This window comes from Thermothelomyces thermophilus, chromosome 1, assembly GCF_000226095.1.
Source record: "Thermothelomyces thermophilus ATCC 42464 chromosome 1, complete sequence".
NCBI classification, from domain to species: domain Eukaryota; kingdom Fungi; phylum Ascomycota; class Sordariomycetes; order Sordariales; family Chaetomiaceae; genus Thermothelomyces; species Thermothelomyces thermophilus.
This window is the reverse complement of record NC_016472.1, coordinates 4093284-4107053: the sequence shown is the minus strand read 5'-3', so window position 1 is coordinate 4107053 and position 13770 is coordinate 4093284. Positions and strand designations below refer to the sequence as shown.

General features: G+C 57.8%; 5 protein-coding genes across 5 annotated transcripts; 3 read left to right on the top strand and 2 right to left on the bottom strand.

The window, feature by feature from the left end:
• Positions 1-634: 634 nt before the first annotated feature.
• On the top strand, positions 635-2081 carry MYCTH_99435 (uncharacterized protein; the record flags this gene model as incomplete). Its single annotated transcript, XM_003659310.1, has 3 exons — positions 635-736; positions 793-1120; positions 1183-2081. 3 exons carry the CDS (start codon positions 635-637, stop codon positions 2079-2081), a joined length of 1329 nt encoding a protein of 442 aa, XP_003659358.1.
• Positions 2082-2848: 767 nt separating this feature from the next.
• On the bottom strand, positions 2849-3657 carry MYCTH_110470 (uncharacterized protein). Its single transcript, XM_003659309.1, has 2 exons — positions 3391-3657; positions 2849-3295 (listed from the first exon to the last, which is right to left on the bottom strand). The coding sequence occupies exon 1, from the start codon at positions 3615-3617 to the stop codon at positions 3414-3416; it is 204 nt and encodes a 67-aa protein (XP_003659357.1). The 5' UTR covers positions 3618-3657; the 3' UTR covers positions 2849-3295; positions 3391-3413.
• Positions 3658-7870: 4213 nt separating this feature from the next.
• On the top strand, positions 7871-9713 carry MYCTH_2296271 (uncharacterized protein). Its single transcript, XM_003659308.1, has one exon. The coding sequence runs from the start codon at positions 7987-7989 to the stop codon at positions 9496-9498; it is 1512 nt and encodes a 503-aa protein (XP_003659356.1). The 5' UTR covers positions 7871-7986; the 3' UTR covers positions 9499-9713.
• Positions 9714-10774: 1061 nt separating this feature from the next.
• Positions 10775-12680, bottom strand: MYCTH_2296269 (uncharacterized protein). Its single transcript, XM_003659307.1, has 3 exons — positions 11925-12680; positions 11209-11858; positions 10775-11130 (listed from the first exon to the last, which is right to left on the bottom strand). The coding sequence occupies exons 1-3, from the start codon at positions 12579-12581 to the stop codon at positions 10833-10835; spliced, it is 1605 nt and encodes a 534-aa protein (XP_003659355.1). The 5' UTR covers positions 12582-12680; the 3' UTR covers positions 10775-10832.
• Positions 12681-12853: 173 nt separating this feature from the next.
• Positions 12854-13748, top strand: MYCTH_2296265 (uncharacterized protein). Its single transcript, XM_003659306.1, has 2 exons — positions 12854-13245; positions 13395-13748. Exons 1-2 carry the CDS (start codon positions 13020-13022, stop codon positions 13484-13486), a joined length of 318 nt encoding a protein of 105 aa, XP_003659354.1. The 5' UTR covers positions 12854-13019; the 3' UTR covers positions 13487-13748.
• The last annotated feature ends 22 nt before the right edge of the window (positions 13749-13770 follow it).

The following is a 13770-nucleotide window of genomic DNA, read 5'->3' as shown; positions in this document are numbered from 1 at the left end:
TGGGGTAATTCATCAAACCACTCAGCAATTCGCGCGTTGCGGTACAGGCTACGGATTACTCCGTATACACATCGGCATACCGCATGAAGTACGAATTACAGTTTACAGAGTACAGAGCGAATGATTTACAGAATACTGTACGAATTAGTTATTTAGCACATACCAGCGCCACTAGTCAAGTATTCCTTACATACCTACGGAGTATACGGATTACAGCAGTGCCTCAGGAACTTACGTATTACACTGTACTCCTTATACTACAGTAAGTATGTACTGTATGTATCTACAGTACAATATACTCCGTAGAGACTAGGGGCAGCGCGTTTCTTCTTGGCGCCAAGGCACATGCCTAGAGAAGGTGACGCAGGCGCTCAAAAGGCGCCTTCAACACTATTCCATACATACCTACTCTTTGGCATCTCAGAAAGATCACGGGCTTGTTGCTCTTTTCTCCATCCTCGCTAGCCAACCCTGAGTTTGTGCTGCCGCTATATTGTTGCACGTCGACACCTCAAACTCGGAATCCCAACTTTCCATTTCCTCACTCGTTCATCCGCTTCCCGAGCCCAAACTCGCACCATCATCGCTCGGATCCATCATCGAAATCGGATCGTAGCCCCAGAGACACTCCGCGATGCCTCCCCCTCCCCCGCCACCGCCGCCGCCGCCCCCGGGGGGTGGTGTACCAGCTCCCCCCCCTCCGCCCCCCCCATCGGTGGCCTCCTCGCCTGCTAGAGTCCGTTGACTTGCCCTCCTTTTCCGGCGAATACTTCCCTGCTAACTCGTCCACAGGGAGCACTGCTTGCAGATATCCACAAGGGGAAAGCGCTGAGAAAGACCGTCACGAATGACCGTTCCGCACCGCAAGTAGGAGGAAAAATCGTGTCAGGCGGCAGCCCGGGCCCGTCGCCCCTCGGCGCTCCCCCAGTTCCGGGGGCGCCCAAGGCAGCCGGAGGACTCGCCCCTCCCGTTCCGGGACTTCGAGCCAGAAGCAACAGTGATCAAGGCGATCGAGCACAACCACCAAGTTCGGGATCGGATGGACCTCCGCATCTAGCCGGCTTGTTTGTCGGTGGCATGCCAAAATTGCGCAAGACAGGAGGAGGTGTCGACACAGGGGGTGAGAGAAGCCACCGAGACTCTTTGCAACGGCACCGTCGCCAAAGCTAACTTTGACTTCAGCGAGCAGAGATGCTTCCTACCTATCAGACTCGGAGACTCTTCCGCGATCTGCCCCGAAGCCGCCCGCAGCTCCCGCCCCACCTATTCCCGGCAGACCATCGCCTTCGGGAGCAAGCAGTTCCCCAAGCACGCCGAAGAAAGCCCCGCCCCTTCCAATCGGCAAGAAACCGCCGCCACCCCCTCCGGGCTTGCGGAAGCCATCTTCCACCGCACCCTCGACTGCGCCTCCGCCGCCGCCGCCTCCCGCTGCTGCTCCGCGACCGCCGCCGGCTCCAGCCCGTTCGCAGCCACCACCCCCTCCGCCGTCGGCGTCAACAAGCAGCATTTCCCAGAGCATTGCCGCGCAAGCAGCCATTTGCGCTGCGTCCAGTGTCGCGCCGCCTCCAGCGGCAGCACCGCCAGCACCACCTCGCCCAGCACCTTCGAGCTCCCCTCCTCCAGCGCCGGCCCCACCGCCTCCGCCCTCCTCCGCGCCGGCCCCACCACCACCACCACCTCCTCCTCCTCCGTCTTCCTCTGCCCCTGCAGCACCACCACCGCCTCCTCCTTCCTCCGCCCCGGCACCGCCGCCGCCGCCTCCCCCGCCCTCGGCAGCGCCCGCCCCTCCTTCGTCCCTCTCTCACTCGGCCTCGAGCGCGTCGGGGCGTGCGTCCACATTCTCGATGCTGGACCCAAGCAACTTCACTCTCACGCCCAACGGCGGCGGTGGCGGCAGAACGCCAAGTCCCGGCCGCGGCCCGTCGCCCTCGCCAGGCGGCGAGCGGTATATCGTGCAGGACTCGCGGTGGCGGTTCCATGGCGAGGAGCACTTCCCGAAGCCGAGACCATTTGTCGGCGGGCCGCGAAGGTACCGCGCCGGGAGGGGAAGCAGCGTACCGTTGGATTTGAGCGCTCTGTGACGGGGGTCAGACGAGATTGCGCCTGCGCCTCGTTTGGAATGAAGGAAGAAAGAGGGGAGCGGCAGAGAGGAGAATTGGAAGACTGGACGGCGAAGGACGCGAGAATACCGGGATTTATGTGAGAGGGTTTTGCGAGGAACTACGACCATCGGACATCAAGAGACTGGGTGACGAGGATGAAGTTGAGTATTATAGCAGTGGACTTGGTAGCTGCCGTTTAGGAGATATAGATTAGGGCGGCCATGCAAAGTCTGAAAGTCTCACTCTCTCTCTTTTTGTTTTTCTCGGTTCAAGGCAGCCTCCAGGCAGGTAGTTTGTTTTGTACGAAACATTGTTTTGTTTCTATGGTGTTATCAACCCCTCGGCCTGGCCTTTTCTCCCATGTTTGCTCGAAATAATCTGCGGGTCCCGGGGACACTAGGCAGCATGGAAACGGACACTTAACGGACAGCGAGAAGCGCCGAGTCTACTGGGGAGGAGGTTGCGTGTGTAATATAGAACGTTTGGTTCTTCTTGGGGACGGTTTGGCCGAGTTTGATAGCTTGAAGAGCTCACGTCTAAAACAAGGTTCCGAAGTTCACCGGCGGCTCAGAGAAGAAAATTTGGTGAATTTCAAGGATGGGTATTCTGAATCAGATTGGCTGTCCTCTTCCTGGTCCTCCGGGTCCTCCGGGTCCTCCAAACGGGAACGCGCTCGCCCTTTTTTTTGAAGTACCCACGTCCTGCCTCAGATCCCTTTTTGGAGTGGTAGCTCCCGCGTGAGGGTAAGAACACAAAGAACATGGGTTGATAATGCAGTTACGACCAGACGACAAAGCCCAAGGACAAACAGACAGGCAATGGAAACGAGATGAAAACGTAGCCTGGGTATATACGTATAGGTATTCGTGACCTCAAGTCGGCAACAGCAGGGGCGGATAACTCGCTCCTACCACTCTTTGCAGCGGGCGGTGTGAGAGAAGCAAAAACAAGATAGTGAACGGGCGAACATTGTGGTCGACGAATGGAAGCGTGCGTTAGGGGATGGAGGGAGGGGAAACACTTGGTGCCACTAAAGTGAGGTCAATCTGTGCCACCGGACCGCATCTCGCTTGTTCGACGCGGGTCCTCAAAATTGCCGGTTCCCGCACCGAGCGAGTCGGGGGGGAGGAGAAACGCTAGTTGAAACTGCCGGCCTTCTTTATGGTCGGCATGCCTCCACACTAGGACGGGCTCTGTGCGGGACTCGTCTTAGTTTTGAGTTGAAAATCGGGAGTCGCCGCCTCAAGGGACATAACAAAAGCCGGGGTGTCTGCGATGGGTCGCTCACATGGAAGCGTTGCTCACTCAGCCTTATGAAGTTTGGTTCGGACTCGAGTCCGTCTCTTGACCTTCGCCCGCGTTCGTGGGGGGAGGATTAGGCCGAGGAGGTGTCCTGGGCCTCGTGTAGAATGGGGGCCTCGGATCTTCTTGGGGCGGCTGCTGTGTTCCCCCCTCCTGCGACAAGACCAAGTCCCCGTATCTCCGGATGCCGATCGAGGCGCTGTTCAGATTCATGTTTGGGCAAGTCGGCGAAGTTGGACAAGCGGCGAGGGCCTGCAAAGAATCTTTTGGGAAGAAAAAGCCGGCAAGAGAGCCAAAGATGTGATGGATACTCGGATGGATCGCGATATTCAAAACCATCACGAGGCAAGTTGAGTCCTTCCCTGAATGCCCGGCTCCTTATATGGATCACCCTCGTCGCACGATCACGGCTGAAGACGCCCAACGCGGCGTCAAACCCAAGCGGGGTTGACACCAGAGCAGTCTAGCGGCAGCAGTCCACATGGCCGGTCGTGTTTCCAGTCGAGAGTTGCCGGCACACGAAGGCCGCGAATGTGCATGAGGACGGAGCGGTCTCATTGGGCAGACCGGCGTCGCGACAGCGTTCCGAGTGCTGCAGGAGGTGTGGGAGACGGAAGCTTCATATGGATAGGACGGCCCGAAGGAATCGAAGAGCCGCAAAGTTCAGGGACTTTGCCATGCCCGCGGGCTGGAGAACGCGGGGTATCCCTCCTCTTCTTCCTTTCTCTCTCTCTCCCCCTCCCTCCCTCCCTCCCTCTCTCTCTCTCTCTCTCTTTCTTTGGGGCCTCTGCAGCTGCGGCCGCCCTGGACTGCCCGGGCTGGTTACCGAAAGTTTGCGCGAGCACTTGGCGGCTGCTGGAGTTGGCCAAGGTTACTTTTGCTTGGTAGCTTGCGAACCTAAACATGGTAAGATCTCTTCTCGTTGTTGGCTCCGCTGCAGTCGACCGTCACGGAAGATGTCAGCGCTCGTGGGCCACCTTTTCTGATGGAGGGTTGCTTGCTCACTCGCCTGGTGGTTATCCGGCCGGCCGCAGAAAAGCTCGCAAGAATTCAAGGGGAGAATGTAATCGCATATTTGTCCCCCTTTATTATTTTTTTTCTTCTTCGAAAGATCGAACGCGACGGCCAATATGTGGTTTACTGGGGAGCTCAAAGAACCGGCGGCACCGAGCGGGTATTGAGAATTATATCAGAAATCTTGACCTGATGCCCCAGCCACTTACACTAAGCAGATTCAAAATTACAATTCCCAAATTCCGTAGATGTAAATGCGCCCTGACAGGCAGGGGCCACGAGCCTCACCGAGCTTAGTCCAACGTCGGGCGAAGCTTAAAATAAACGGCGATTGCGAGAGTGGATGTAATGCCCACTACCGACATACTTGGCTGGTTCACTCAGCAACCGCACCCGAAGCATTCTCATCTCAGGGCTCTAAGCTGTGCGAAGCTGTGCCGACCCGACGCTCACCTTCATAACGGGATGAGCCATGAGAGGCCAAGCCAGCGACTGCGGCGTGCCGACAGCGACCTTGAAGGCCCGGGGAAGTTTGCTCGAACCCCAATGCTGATGAGGCTCTGTGGCAGACGCGCCAGGTGGTTTTTGGCCAGTCTCGCTGCCCTCCCGGTGGTGCTGGCGTTCTTGCAATTCGTCCCGGGTTGGTGACACGGATGACTGGCGGTTTGCTCTGCCTCCAATCATGCTCGCCCGCACCCACGGCATGACCGGCAGCACCAAATTACCGATTCATTGATTGATGCCCAGCGGCTTGACCCCCTCCTCCCCCCCTCCCCCCCGGGGCGCGCCAGTTCCCTGAATCCGGGACGAACCTCGCGACTGCATGGCCTGCAGCAAATTGCGGGCATGCTACCCCGGCATCTCTTGTGGTGGGTGGCTGGCCAGCAGCTGGCTGTTATCTGCATGGGCGTCACTTTGGGCTGTTTGGTGTAGTGGATATCGACGTGGCCAAGCACGAGAGACCCCGCGCCTCAGGTACGGCAATGCGAGTGCCGGAATCCGGGGAGGGGGAAGGTGCGGTGCGGTCAGGTGCAATCCTCCCCAGAGCAGACTCGATGCTTCGCTACCTGGTACCTTTGTAGGTAAGTACATACCTAAGGTACATATAAGGTAGTACAGGTAGATAGGTAGGTTGGTACCTTACCTCTTATTAAGACAGGAGACGTCCAAGTCGGACCTTGAAGTGTGGCCGCTCCATCCAAACCCCGAACTTCACGCATGTTCAAGGCATATATGTTCAAGGCATATCGGAGAAGATACTCTGCAGAACCTTCCTCGGAGTCATACCTCTACCTACCTACCTACCGGCCTACCTACCTAGGTAGGTAACCTCCATTCAGCTGGACGGTATCGTGTATTATTATTAAGCTTGCTTGATGGATGCACCCGAGATTCATCCGACTGCACACCCAACTACTTCGTACTTTCTGATAGATAGGAATCTCCTCCTTCCCGCCTGTCGCTGACGCAAACCCGGCGAGTACTTATGCCAGGTTCGTACGAAGGAGGTATGATTGACGACCTTGCCCGAGACTTTAAGAACAGGTAACTCCAATCAACCTCGTACACTTATCTTATACCTTATTGGATCAGTCGGTTTTGGGGACTGTTGAGCTGACCTATTAGCACCGTTGCCGGGAAGGGTTTGATGGTTTCCATTACTGATTGTGTTACATATTCCTTCAGCGCGGGACGGCGATGGGCTTGATGGTGATGGGGTGCCAGACAATCCACACGAGACCCATCCCGCAACACTATCCCTTTGTGGTGCATGCCTGCCTGATTGCAGTAGCGTAGACTGAGCAACAAGTTCCCGTTGCTCTGTCTCGGACTGTTCCACCCTGACACTTGGTAGTATGTATGACTGTGCTTCCAGTGTCCGCCAGGCGGGTGCCACTTGGATGATGGCGACCTCATTGACGAACCTATGTTGGAAGTGAGGAGAGGGTAGAGGGTAGATGCAAGGGCGAGCTCGAAATTGCTCGAGTTCTGCAATTTCGAGCTCTGGGTGTTCGGAAGTCTTAACGCCTTGAGTTCCGGTCGCCCCATCTTCGCCTTGACCACATCGAAGTCCTCGTCAGTCCATCAGAGTCGTTATATTTATCGCGGCAGCTTCGCTCAGCCCTGCTTAATACAGCACAGGGTGGTCTTGTTACCCCAGTCATTGATGCCATCCGAAAGGCTTTGCTCTTGCCCAAACAGAGCGCCTGCGCCAAGCCGAACACCTGCAAAATTTGGGGTTGCGGCAAGGGCCACACTCGGCGTTCCTCGGGAGCTTAAGAGGCAAGCGTGAATGATACAGCAGCAAAAAAACTGAGCTGATCTTGCGGGATGCTTGGGCTCTATATCATTAGCAGTGACCTTGGCAATAGAAGGAGAACGGTCGCCTGACTTTCCACGTGAAATCAGCCAAAGGAGAAACGGCTAGCTGCCTCGACTTGCTTTCAACTGCTTGCGCCAAGTTGCTGCCCATCAAGCACGAATCGGCCCGGCTTGATGTGGAAAATGAAACATGTTTACGACCACTCGTTCGATCAGCCTCAAGTATAGAGTTGCATATACAACCTAAGATCTCGCAAGTATACGATTATGTGGAGTCGCGACTTCGTGGAAAATCAGGCGACTAATCGGTCCCATCTAGTTAGACATTTGATACACTCGTTAGTGCGGCACCTGACCTCTGCAGGGTACATCGAGGCACAGGAAAGATGTTCTGCATATCGTATTAGAGAATATTGACATGTTCTCAAAAATGAACTTGACATATTGATGTGGCCTGTGGCTCGTGTTATCTGTTTTGGGTGCCTTCTCTCTCGGGCTATTTATTCCCCGGATCTGAAAAGCATACGGAGTACTCCGTACTGCGTAGTGGATGCCCGGACCAGGCACTGCGTAAACAACCTAAGCTTCGAGACAGCCAATGGGTGCGCAAGCTGTGTCAGTGTGACCATCCCCGTCTTAGCGTGGGTCATGCATCCAATTCGACCAGTCTTAGCATACCCTTGCGTGCCGCTCCTTAGCACCTGGTTTGCACGAATTACGTATCTTACATACGGAGTACCTACAGAGATAATCGGTACTCCGTATGTGCAGTTCATACGTGCACACTAGTTGGTGTATCTGCCACCCGCAATCGCCTGCCAAGGACTCAACAGCCAGCGAAGCCAATTCTTGTTGGGTGCGGCCACGCGACAACCATCACAAAGCCTCTTCAGCCCACCCCCGAGCTGGCGAGTCCTGCAACAGGTCGACTTGGACCGCAGGGAGCCCGTTTTATGCAGTGCAGCGACTTGCCCAAACGCAACTGCGAATCGGCTCGTCTGTCAGTCAGAGTGACGTTCCGCGCTACACCACCGCATCTCCAACCTCGCCGTTCCCTACGGAGTAGACTCCACTCCAGGAGGCGGGGCTCGCGGGGGACAACAGAGAAGACGACCGATCTCGCACCACACGCCGAGTAGGTCAGAAGTGCGACAGGCCGCGCAACTCGACATCTATACGTTTTCTCCCTCTCTCTCTCTTTTGATCAGCAGCCCGCCGAGCGAGCGCCTTGTTCTAGTTCTACACGATGGCTCCCCCAGACATTCAGGGCGCACGACAGGCAGCGCAGCAACGGAACAGTGCCAGTAGCGTCGCGCAGGCTCCGGCGCGGTCGGAGGAGTCATCGCCCCAGCGCCGGAATGACGGTCAGTTAGATTGCCCGCTGCATCGCCGGTTTCCCACCAGATCGCTGATGCCTGCAGATTCAGAGTCATGGGTGGAAGTAACATCGCAACCATCATCATCGTCCCTGTCATCCATCGGGGATGACATCGTGACAACAGGACTCCGGGTCGGCAACCCCTCTTACCCGCCCAGGCGGAGGCGGTCGCAGCAACAACACCAGATGCCCGCCTCCTTCATCGTCGGCCACCCCGCAACCCAGGGCGGCGCAACGAGCAGCCAGGACGAGTACGACGAGACGGAGAGCGAAGAGGATCGAGTGTTGACCAGCTCCACCGAGGCGATACACCCGTCCGCGAATCTCCTCCGCCAACAGACCACAGTTCGGGCACCCGCCGTGGTCGATACCGACTCGGACAGCGACGATGATGAGAGCGCGACAGCCCTCGGGCGGCCGACCAATACTACTCCCGTCTTCAGGCCCCAGCCAAATGCATTCTCACACCCCCCTTCACACCGGACACACCGCCATTCAACAGGTTCAGCTCCACATCACCATCAGCACCACTCCTCACAGTCTCGCCCTCAGATGCCTAACCGCCCACATGCCCACTCCTACCGGGGCTCACCGAACTACATGTCCCCCTCCTACCAAGCCGACAACGACGCCGCCCTGCGCGCCTCCCTGACTACCCTGCTCTCCTGCGCCGCCGCGGCACGGGGTCTCCCCAAGCACGACGAACGACGCACCGCCCCCGCCACCGGAGCCGGCGTCGTGCCCAGCTCCCAGCCGATGGAGCTCCGCCTAGTCCCCGAAGCCGAGCTCATGGCCGCCGACGACAGCCCGGCCCAACCACCACCACCACCAACAACAACAACAACGACAGCAACAGCAACCAACCCAGCAAGCAAGTCCCAGGCCAGGACGGCATCCAACTCGTCTGCGCCAAGCGCGCCATCATCCAGCTCTAGCCGCGAGCAGCAGCAGCGCGAGTCCAAGCGCACAGCCGCCACCCAGTCCAGACCGGCCTGCGCGACCAAGAAGAAGCGGATCTCTGCCGCCCTGGCCGACGGCGGCGGCGGCGGAACCGCAGCAGACGGGGAGACGACCCCCTTCCTCAACATCAGCCCGACGCTCCTCACATGGGTCGTCAGCGCCGGCGTCGTCGTCCTCGTCTCGGTCGTCGGCTTCGGCGCCGGCTACGTCATCGGCCGGGAGGTCGGGCGTCAGGAGGGCGCCGCTGCTTCCCTAGGCGGAGGATTTGGCGGGTCCGCCGCGGCCTCCGGCGCGAACGCCTCGTCGGCGGCCGCCGCAGGGTGCGGCGGCGAGCTGGTCAGGGCCGGCAGCGGATCGGCCGGGTCGGGCACCCTGCGGAGGTTGAGGTGGGGCGCGGTCGGCAAGAGCGTTGCCGCTTGAAGAAAGGCTGGCGCCGGCCTAACGGCATGTTTCGTTCATCTTGCGCGCGAGGAGAAGCCGGCCATCGATGAATTTTTTTTTCCGGGGGGGGGGGGGGGGGGGAGACACGACGGGATTATTATTCATGATTTTACAAGGATTCTGAATGCATGCATGGGGCATGGCAACGAGGGCACGTTCGTGACGCTTGGAGATGACAAATGACATAATGGGGCTTTGAAGTTGCGGGTTTGGGTTTCTGGGCCTGTATGGCACGTATCAGCAACAAGTGCCGCATCTTTTCTTGTTCTGACCGGGCCATGGTTACATATTTACTTTGTTTGGGGCCTTTTTTTCTTTCTCCGTTCATTAAGATACCGCTGGTTTCTTTCATAGTCCTTAGCAGCAGCAGCAGCAACAACAACAACACAATACCACAGTAGTCTCCATTCATGCTCTGCCGTCAACTTTATCATCGACTTACCACGCACGTCAAGATCGTAACAAGACATTCAGAGTTGGCAAACCAGAGAAAAAAAATACGAAATCACGTCTCGGCTATCCCGTATTACTCGTACATTGCTGCTCGCTCGCGCTGGCTGGGGGGTATCGACACTGTTGCGAAGCAATGGCATCATCCGGGGGGTGTATGGGGGTACTTACCAGGCAGATAAAGCAAGCCGTGTGCCAAATCGCCCGTGTTTGTACCTGTGATAGACCATAACCGGCCGGCCGTTTCGTCGCGAACCTGACCGAAATGAAAGGAGCAAAGCAAGACGGCAACTGCCGCGCAACCGTAGCGTACACAGAGAAGGCAGAAAAAAAAACGAACAGAACCCAAAAACTTTTTTTGGCCGACTCATGTAGGAAAAGCCCTCGATGCCCCTCAGAACCCTCGGAAGCCCACAGACGTTGAAGGGGAGGGGGGACGGGAACGTTTGTTCCAAGGAACGTTTGTCCCAATCCCCTCTTCCCACTGCATCGTCAAGAGATGCCACAGAGCCCACAGAGCCCACAGAAATTGCAAGAAACCCATCATTATCTGGTATGGAAAGTTGACTGATCGCCAAATGAGGCGATGATAGCAAGCCAGCCGGGCATCGTCTCTGTTCCGAGACGATGCGCGAAGGGAGCTGCCAAAGAGCCAAAAACAGCCCACGAGTCGAGACGAAGCCCTCAGGTGTATCGATGCTTCCTTGGTAGAGAAGCTGTTCTCTCAAAGCCCACAGCTCCCGGTTAGGGGAGTTTTGAGTTCAAAAGCCGACAACCCACAAGCCCTCGGATGGAACTGTGCAAAAAAAGCCCTCGTTTTGCTAAGATCCCCTCGTGTGCGGCCGTATTCGTCTCACTTTCCTCTAGAAAGTGATCTTCTTGCCCTGGAAACCACCGCTAGCACCACCGCGGCCGCCTCCGAACCCTCCGCGACCGCCACCGCGTCCACCACCGCGGCCTCCAAAACCGCCGCGGCCACCGCCACGGCCACCACGGCCGCCGCCGCGACCGCCGCCGCCGCTGCTGTCGCGGGGCTTGGCATAATCGAGACGGACCGGCCGGCCGTCGAGGTCGCTTCCGTTAAGGGTCTCGAACGCTTTCTTGGCGTCCTCGACCGAGGAGAAGGTCACGTAGGCAAAGCCCTTGGGACGCCCAGACTCCCTAGTGGAAGAGAGGGGTTAGTAGGTTGGACGACACAACACGATCAGTGCCCGGGTGGGGGGGAGGGGGGGAACTCACTGGTCAGTGGGAATCCGGAGGCTCTGGACCTTGGCGGCCTTGTTGAAGAATTTGGAGACGGAGTCCTCGTCGGCGCTGAAGGGAAGGTTGCCGACGAAGAGGGTGTCGCTCTCCGGGCTGATGACGTCGCCGTGCTTGCGGGCACGCTCGGCCGCGCGGGCAGAGGGGGGAGCGTCGGCGTTGGGCTTGGAGGCAAAGTCAAGGCGCATCTCGCGTCCTTGGAGGAAGGCGCCGTTCTTCTCGTTGTACGCCTTCTCGGCAGCATCGGGGTTCTCGAAGTCGACGTAGCCGAAGCCGCGCGAGCGGCCGCTGTCCTTGTCGGTGACGACGCGAGCGCCGACGACGCCCCCGACGTGCTGGAACTCCTCGTAGAGAGCGTTGTCGTCGACACCCCAGCCGAGATTGCCAACCCAGAGGGTAGAGCTCTTCTCGGAAGCCTCGCCGTCCGACTTGGTCTTCTTGGCCGATGTCTCGGCAGCCTCGGGCTCCTCCTCGGCTTTCCTCTTCTTCGAGGGCTTCTCGGCAGCGGCAGGCTTCTCCTCGGCGGACTCGGACTCCTCATCAGCAGATTCAGACTCCTCCTCGTCGGACGAAGCAGAGTCGTCAGACTCGGATTCGTCCGAGTCGCTGGACTCATCCTCATCTTCGGACTGGCGACCGGAAAGTCAGCATTATGAATAAGGTGAAAACTAAGGACGGGATGCGCTAGAACTTACGTCGGACTCCTCCGACTCAGACTCGGATTCAGCCTTCTTAGCGACCTTGCCGTTTGGCTTGACAGCCTTGACAGCAGGCTTCTCCTCCTCCTCCTCCTCCTCCTCCTCCTCCTCCTCCTCGTCGGAGCTAGACTCCTCAGAACCAGACTCAGATTCAGACTCCGACTCCGATTCCGACTCGGACTCAGATTCGGTCTTCTTAGAGGCCTTGCCGTTGGTCTTGACGGCCTTGGCAGCAGGCTTCTCCTCTTCCGACTCGGACTCCTCCTCGTCGGAGTCGGACTCCTCCTCAGACTCAGAGTCAGACGACTCGGATGAGTCGGAGCTATCCTTTTTGGCCTTGGCCTTGCCGTTGGCGGCAGCAGGCTTGGCAGGGGCGTCGACCATCTCGACGTCCGAGTCGGCGTCGCTGGACGACTCCTCCTCCTCCTCAGAGCTGGTGGTGCTGGCGTCGGATTCCGACTCGCTCTCCGACGCGCTCTCGGACTCAGACTCAGACTCGACCTTCTTGGACTTCTTGCTCACGTCCTTCTTGGCGATCTCCTTGGCCGACTTGACCGACTTTTCGACCTTGGTGACGGCGGCCTTGACGGGAGTGGTCGCCTTCACCGGCGCAGCCTTAGCCTTGACGGCCTTGGTGTCCTTTGTCTTGCCCATTTTTTTTTCTGTAATTAGGAATGGAGGAGGTACGGGAAATTGTTTGAATAAGTGAGATGGGCAGAAATGAAGGTTGATGGAGGGAGGAAGAGGGGTGTGGGCGGGCGAACAGCAAAAATAAAAGAGCAGAAAAAAGTCGGCTGGCTTATCTTATCGGTTGCCAGCCTCGCGCGCGCCAGCCAAAGATTTTCCAGTGGGGTTTTATCCGTAGGTTCACTCACTTAACTTTTGCACGGAGGGTCCGTGCATGCGCTGCGCTAAACCGCTTTCAACCCGGCACCAATTCGAGGCCCGAGCTTGTGGTGCATCTGCGAGCGAGCGACGCAATTGAGGCATTCACAGCGCGCAATCTCGACCAAGCTCCCCGTCCACCACTCCAGTCGACAGCCCACCCTGCGCCGGCCACAGGACTGCTCGGCGTAGAGATCACATTACATCATGCCCACTCCCGAGTCCGAGGCCTTCCTGGCCAAGAAGCCCCAGGTTCCCCCGACGTTCGACGGGGTCGACTACGACGACACGAAACGCCTGAAGCAGGCGCAGGATGCCATCATTCGCGAGCAATGGGTGCAGGTCATGATGGGACGGCTTGTCAGGGAGGAGCTGAGCAAGTGCTACTACCGAGAAGGCGTTAACCACCTGGAGAAGTGCGGTCGGTTGAGAGGTCAGTTCCACCTTACTCATTCGAAAGCGAAGGCGCAGGCGGGTTACGGGGACTGGAACGTGGACAAATTGGACGATGTCCACCTCCTCCCTGGTCCTTAAACAGCTCGAGAAGTTATTACAGGGGAGCAGATGCTGACGCGGGTGCAGAACGTTACCTCCAATTGCTCTCCAGCGCCAAGGTCAAGGGTTACCTCTTCGAACAACAGAACTACTTCACCAAGGATGGTCAGCAGCAGTAGAGTACCCCGGGGCATTGCAGGGACGGACGTGTATATATTTTCTAGGTACAGAGACTCATGTATCGGGATCGTGTTAAGCGGTAGTGGGAGGGTAGCGCGGTTCGGCCATGAAATGCCCTCGGGTCGAGTCGGGGGTTGGGGTTTGGCCAGCACGAGATCCCAACATCCGGGCTTCAATCTGTACACGCAGGCCAATTGAAACGTCAGGAACATCAAAGAAGAGTTCCTCCCGATTATGGTTGTCGCCAGTACATGCTCTCTGTTCTGCCCGCTTTCCGATGCGC

Coding starts and splice junctions, on each gene's coding strand:
- MYCTH_110470 (XM_003659309.1), bottom strand. CDS start 3,617: ATGAATCTGAACAGCGCCTCGATCGGCATCCGGAGATACGGGGACTTG.
- MYCTH_2296271 (XM_003659308.1), top strand. CDS start 7,987: ATGGCTCCCCCAGACATTCAGGGCGCACGACAGGCAGCGCAGCAACGG.
- MYCTH_2296269 (XM_003659307.1), bottom strand. CDS start 12,581: ATGGGCAAGACAAAGGACACCAAGGCCGTCAAGGCTAAGGCTGCGCCG. Junction 11,859..11,924: donor CTGAGTCGGAGGAGTCCGAC/GTAAGTTCTAGC, acceptor TCCGGTCGCCAG/TCCGAAGATGAGGATGAGTC. Junction 11,131..11,208: donor CTCCGGATTCCCACTGACCA/GTGAGTTCCCCC, acceptor CTCTTCCACTAG/GGAGTCTGGGCGTCCCAAGG.
- MYCTH_2296265 (XM_003659306.1), top strand. CDS start 13,020: ATGCCCACTCCCGAGTCCGAGGCCTTCCTGGCCAAGAAGCCCCAGGTT. Junction 13,246..13,394: donor GAAGTGCGGTCGGTTGAGAG/GTCAGTTCCACC, acceptor ACGCGGGTGCAG/AACGTTACCTCCAATTGCTC.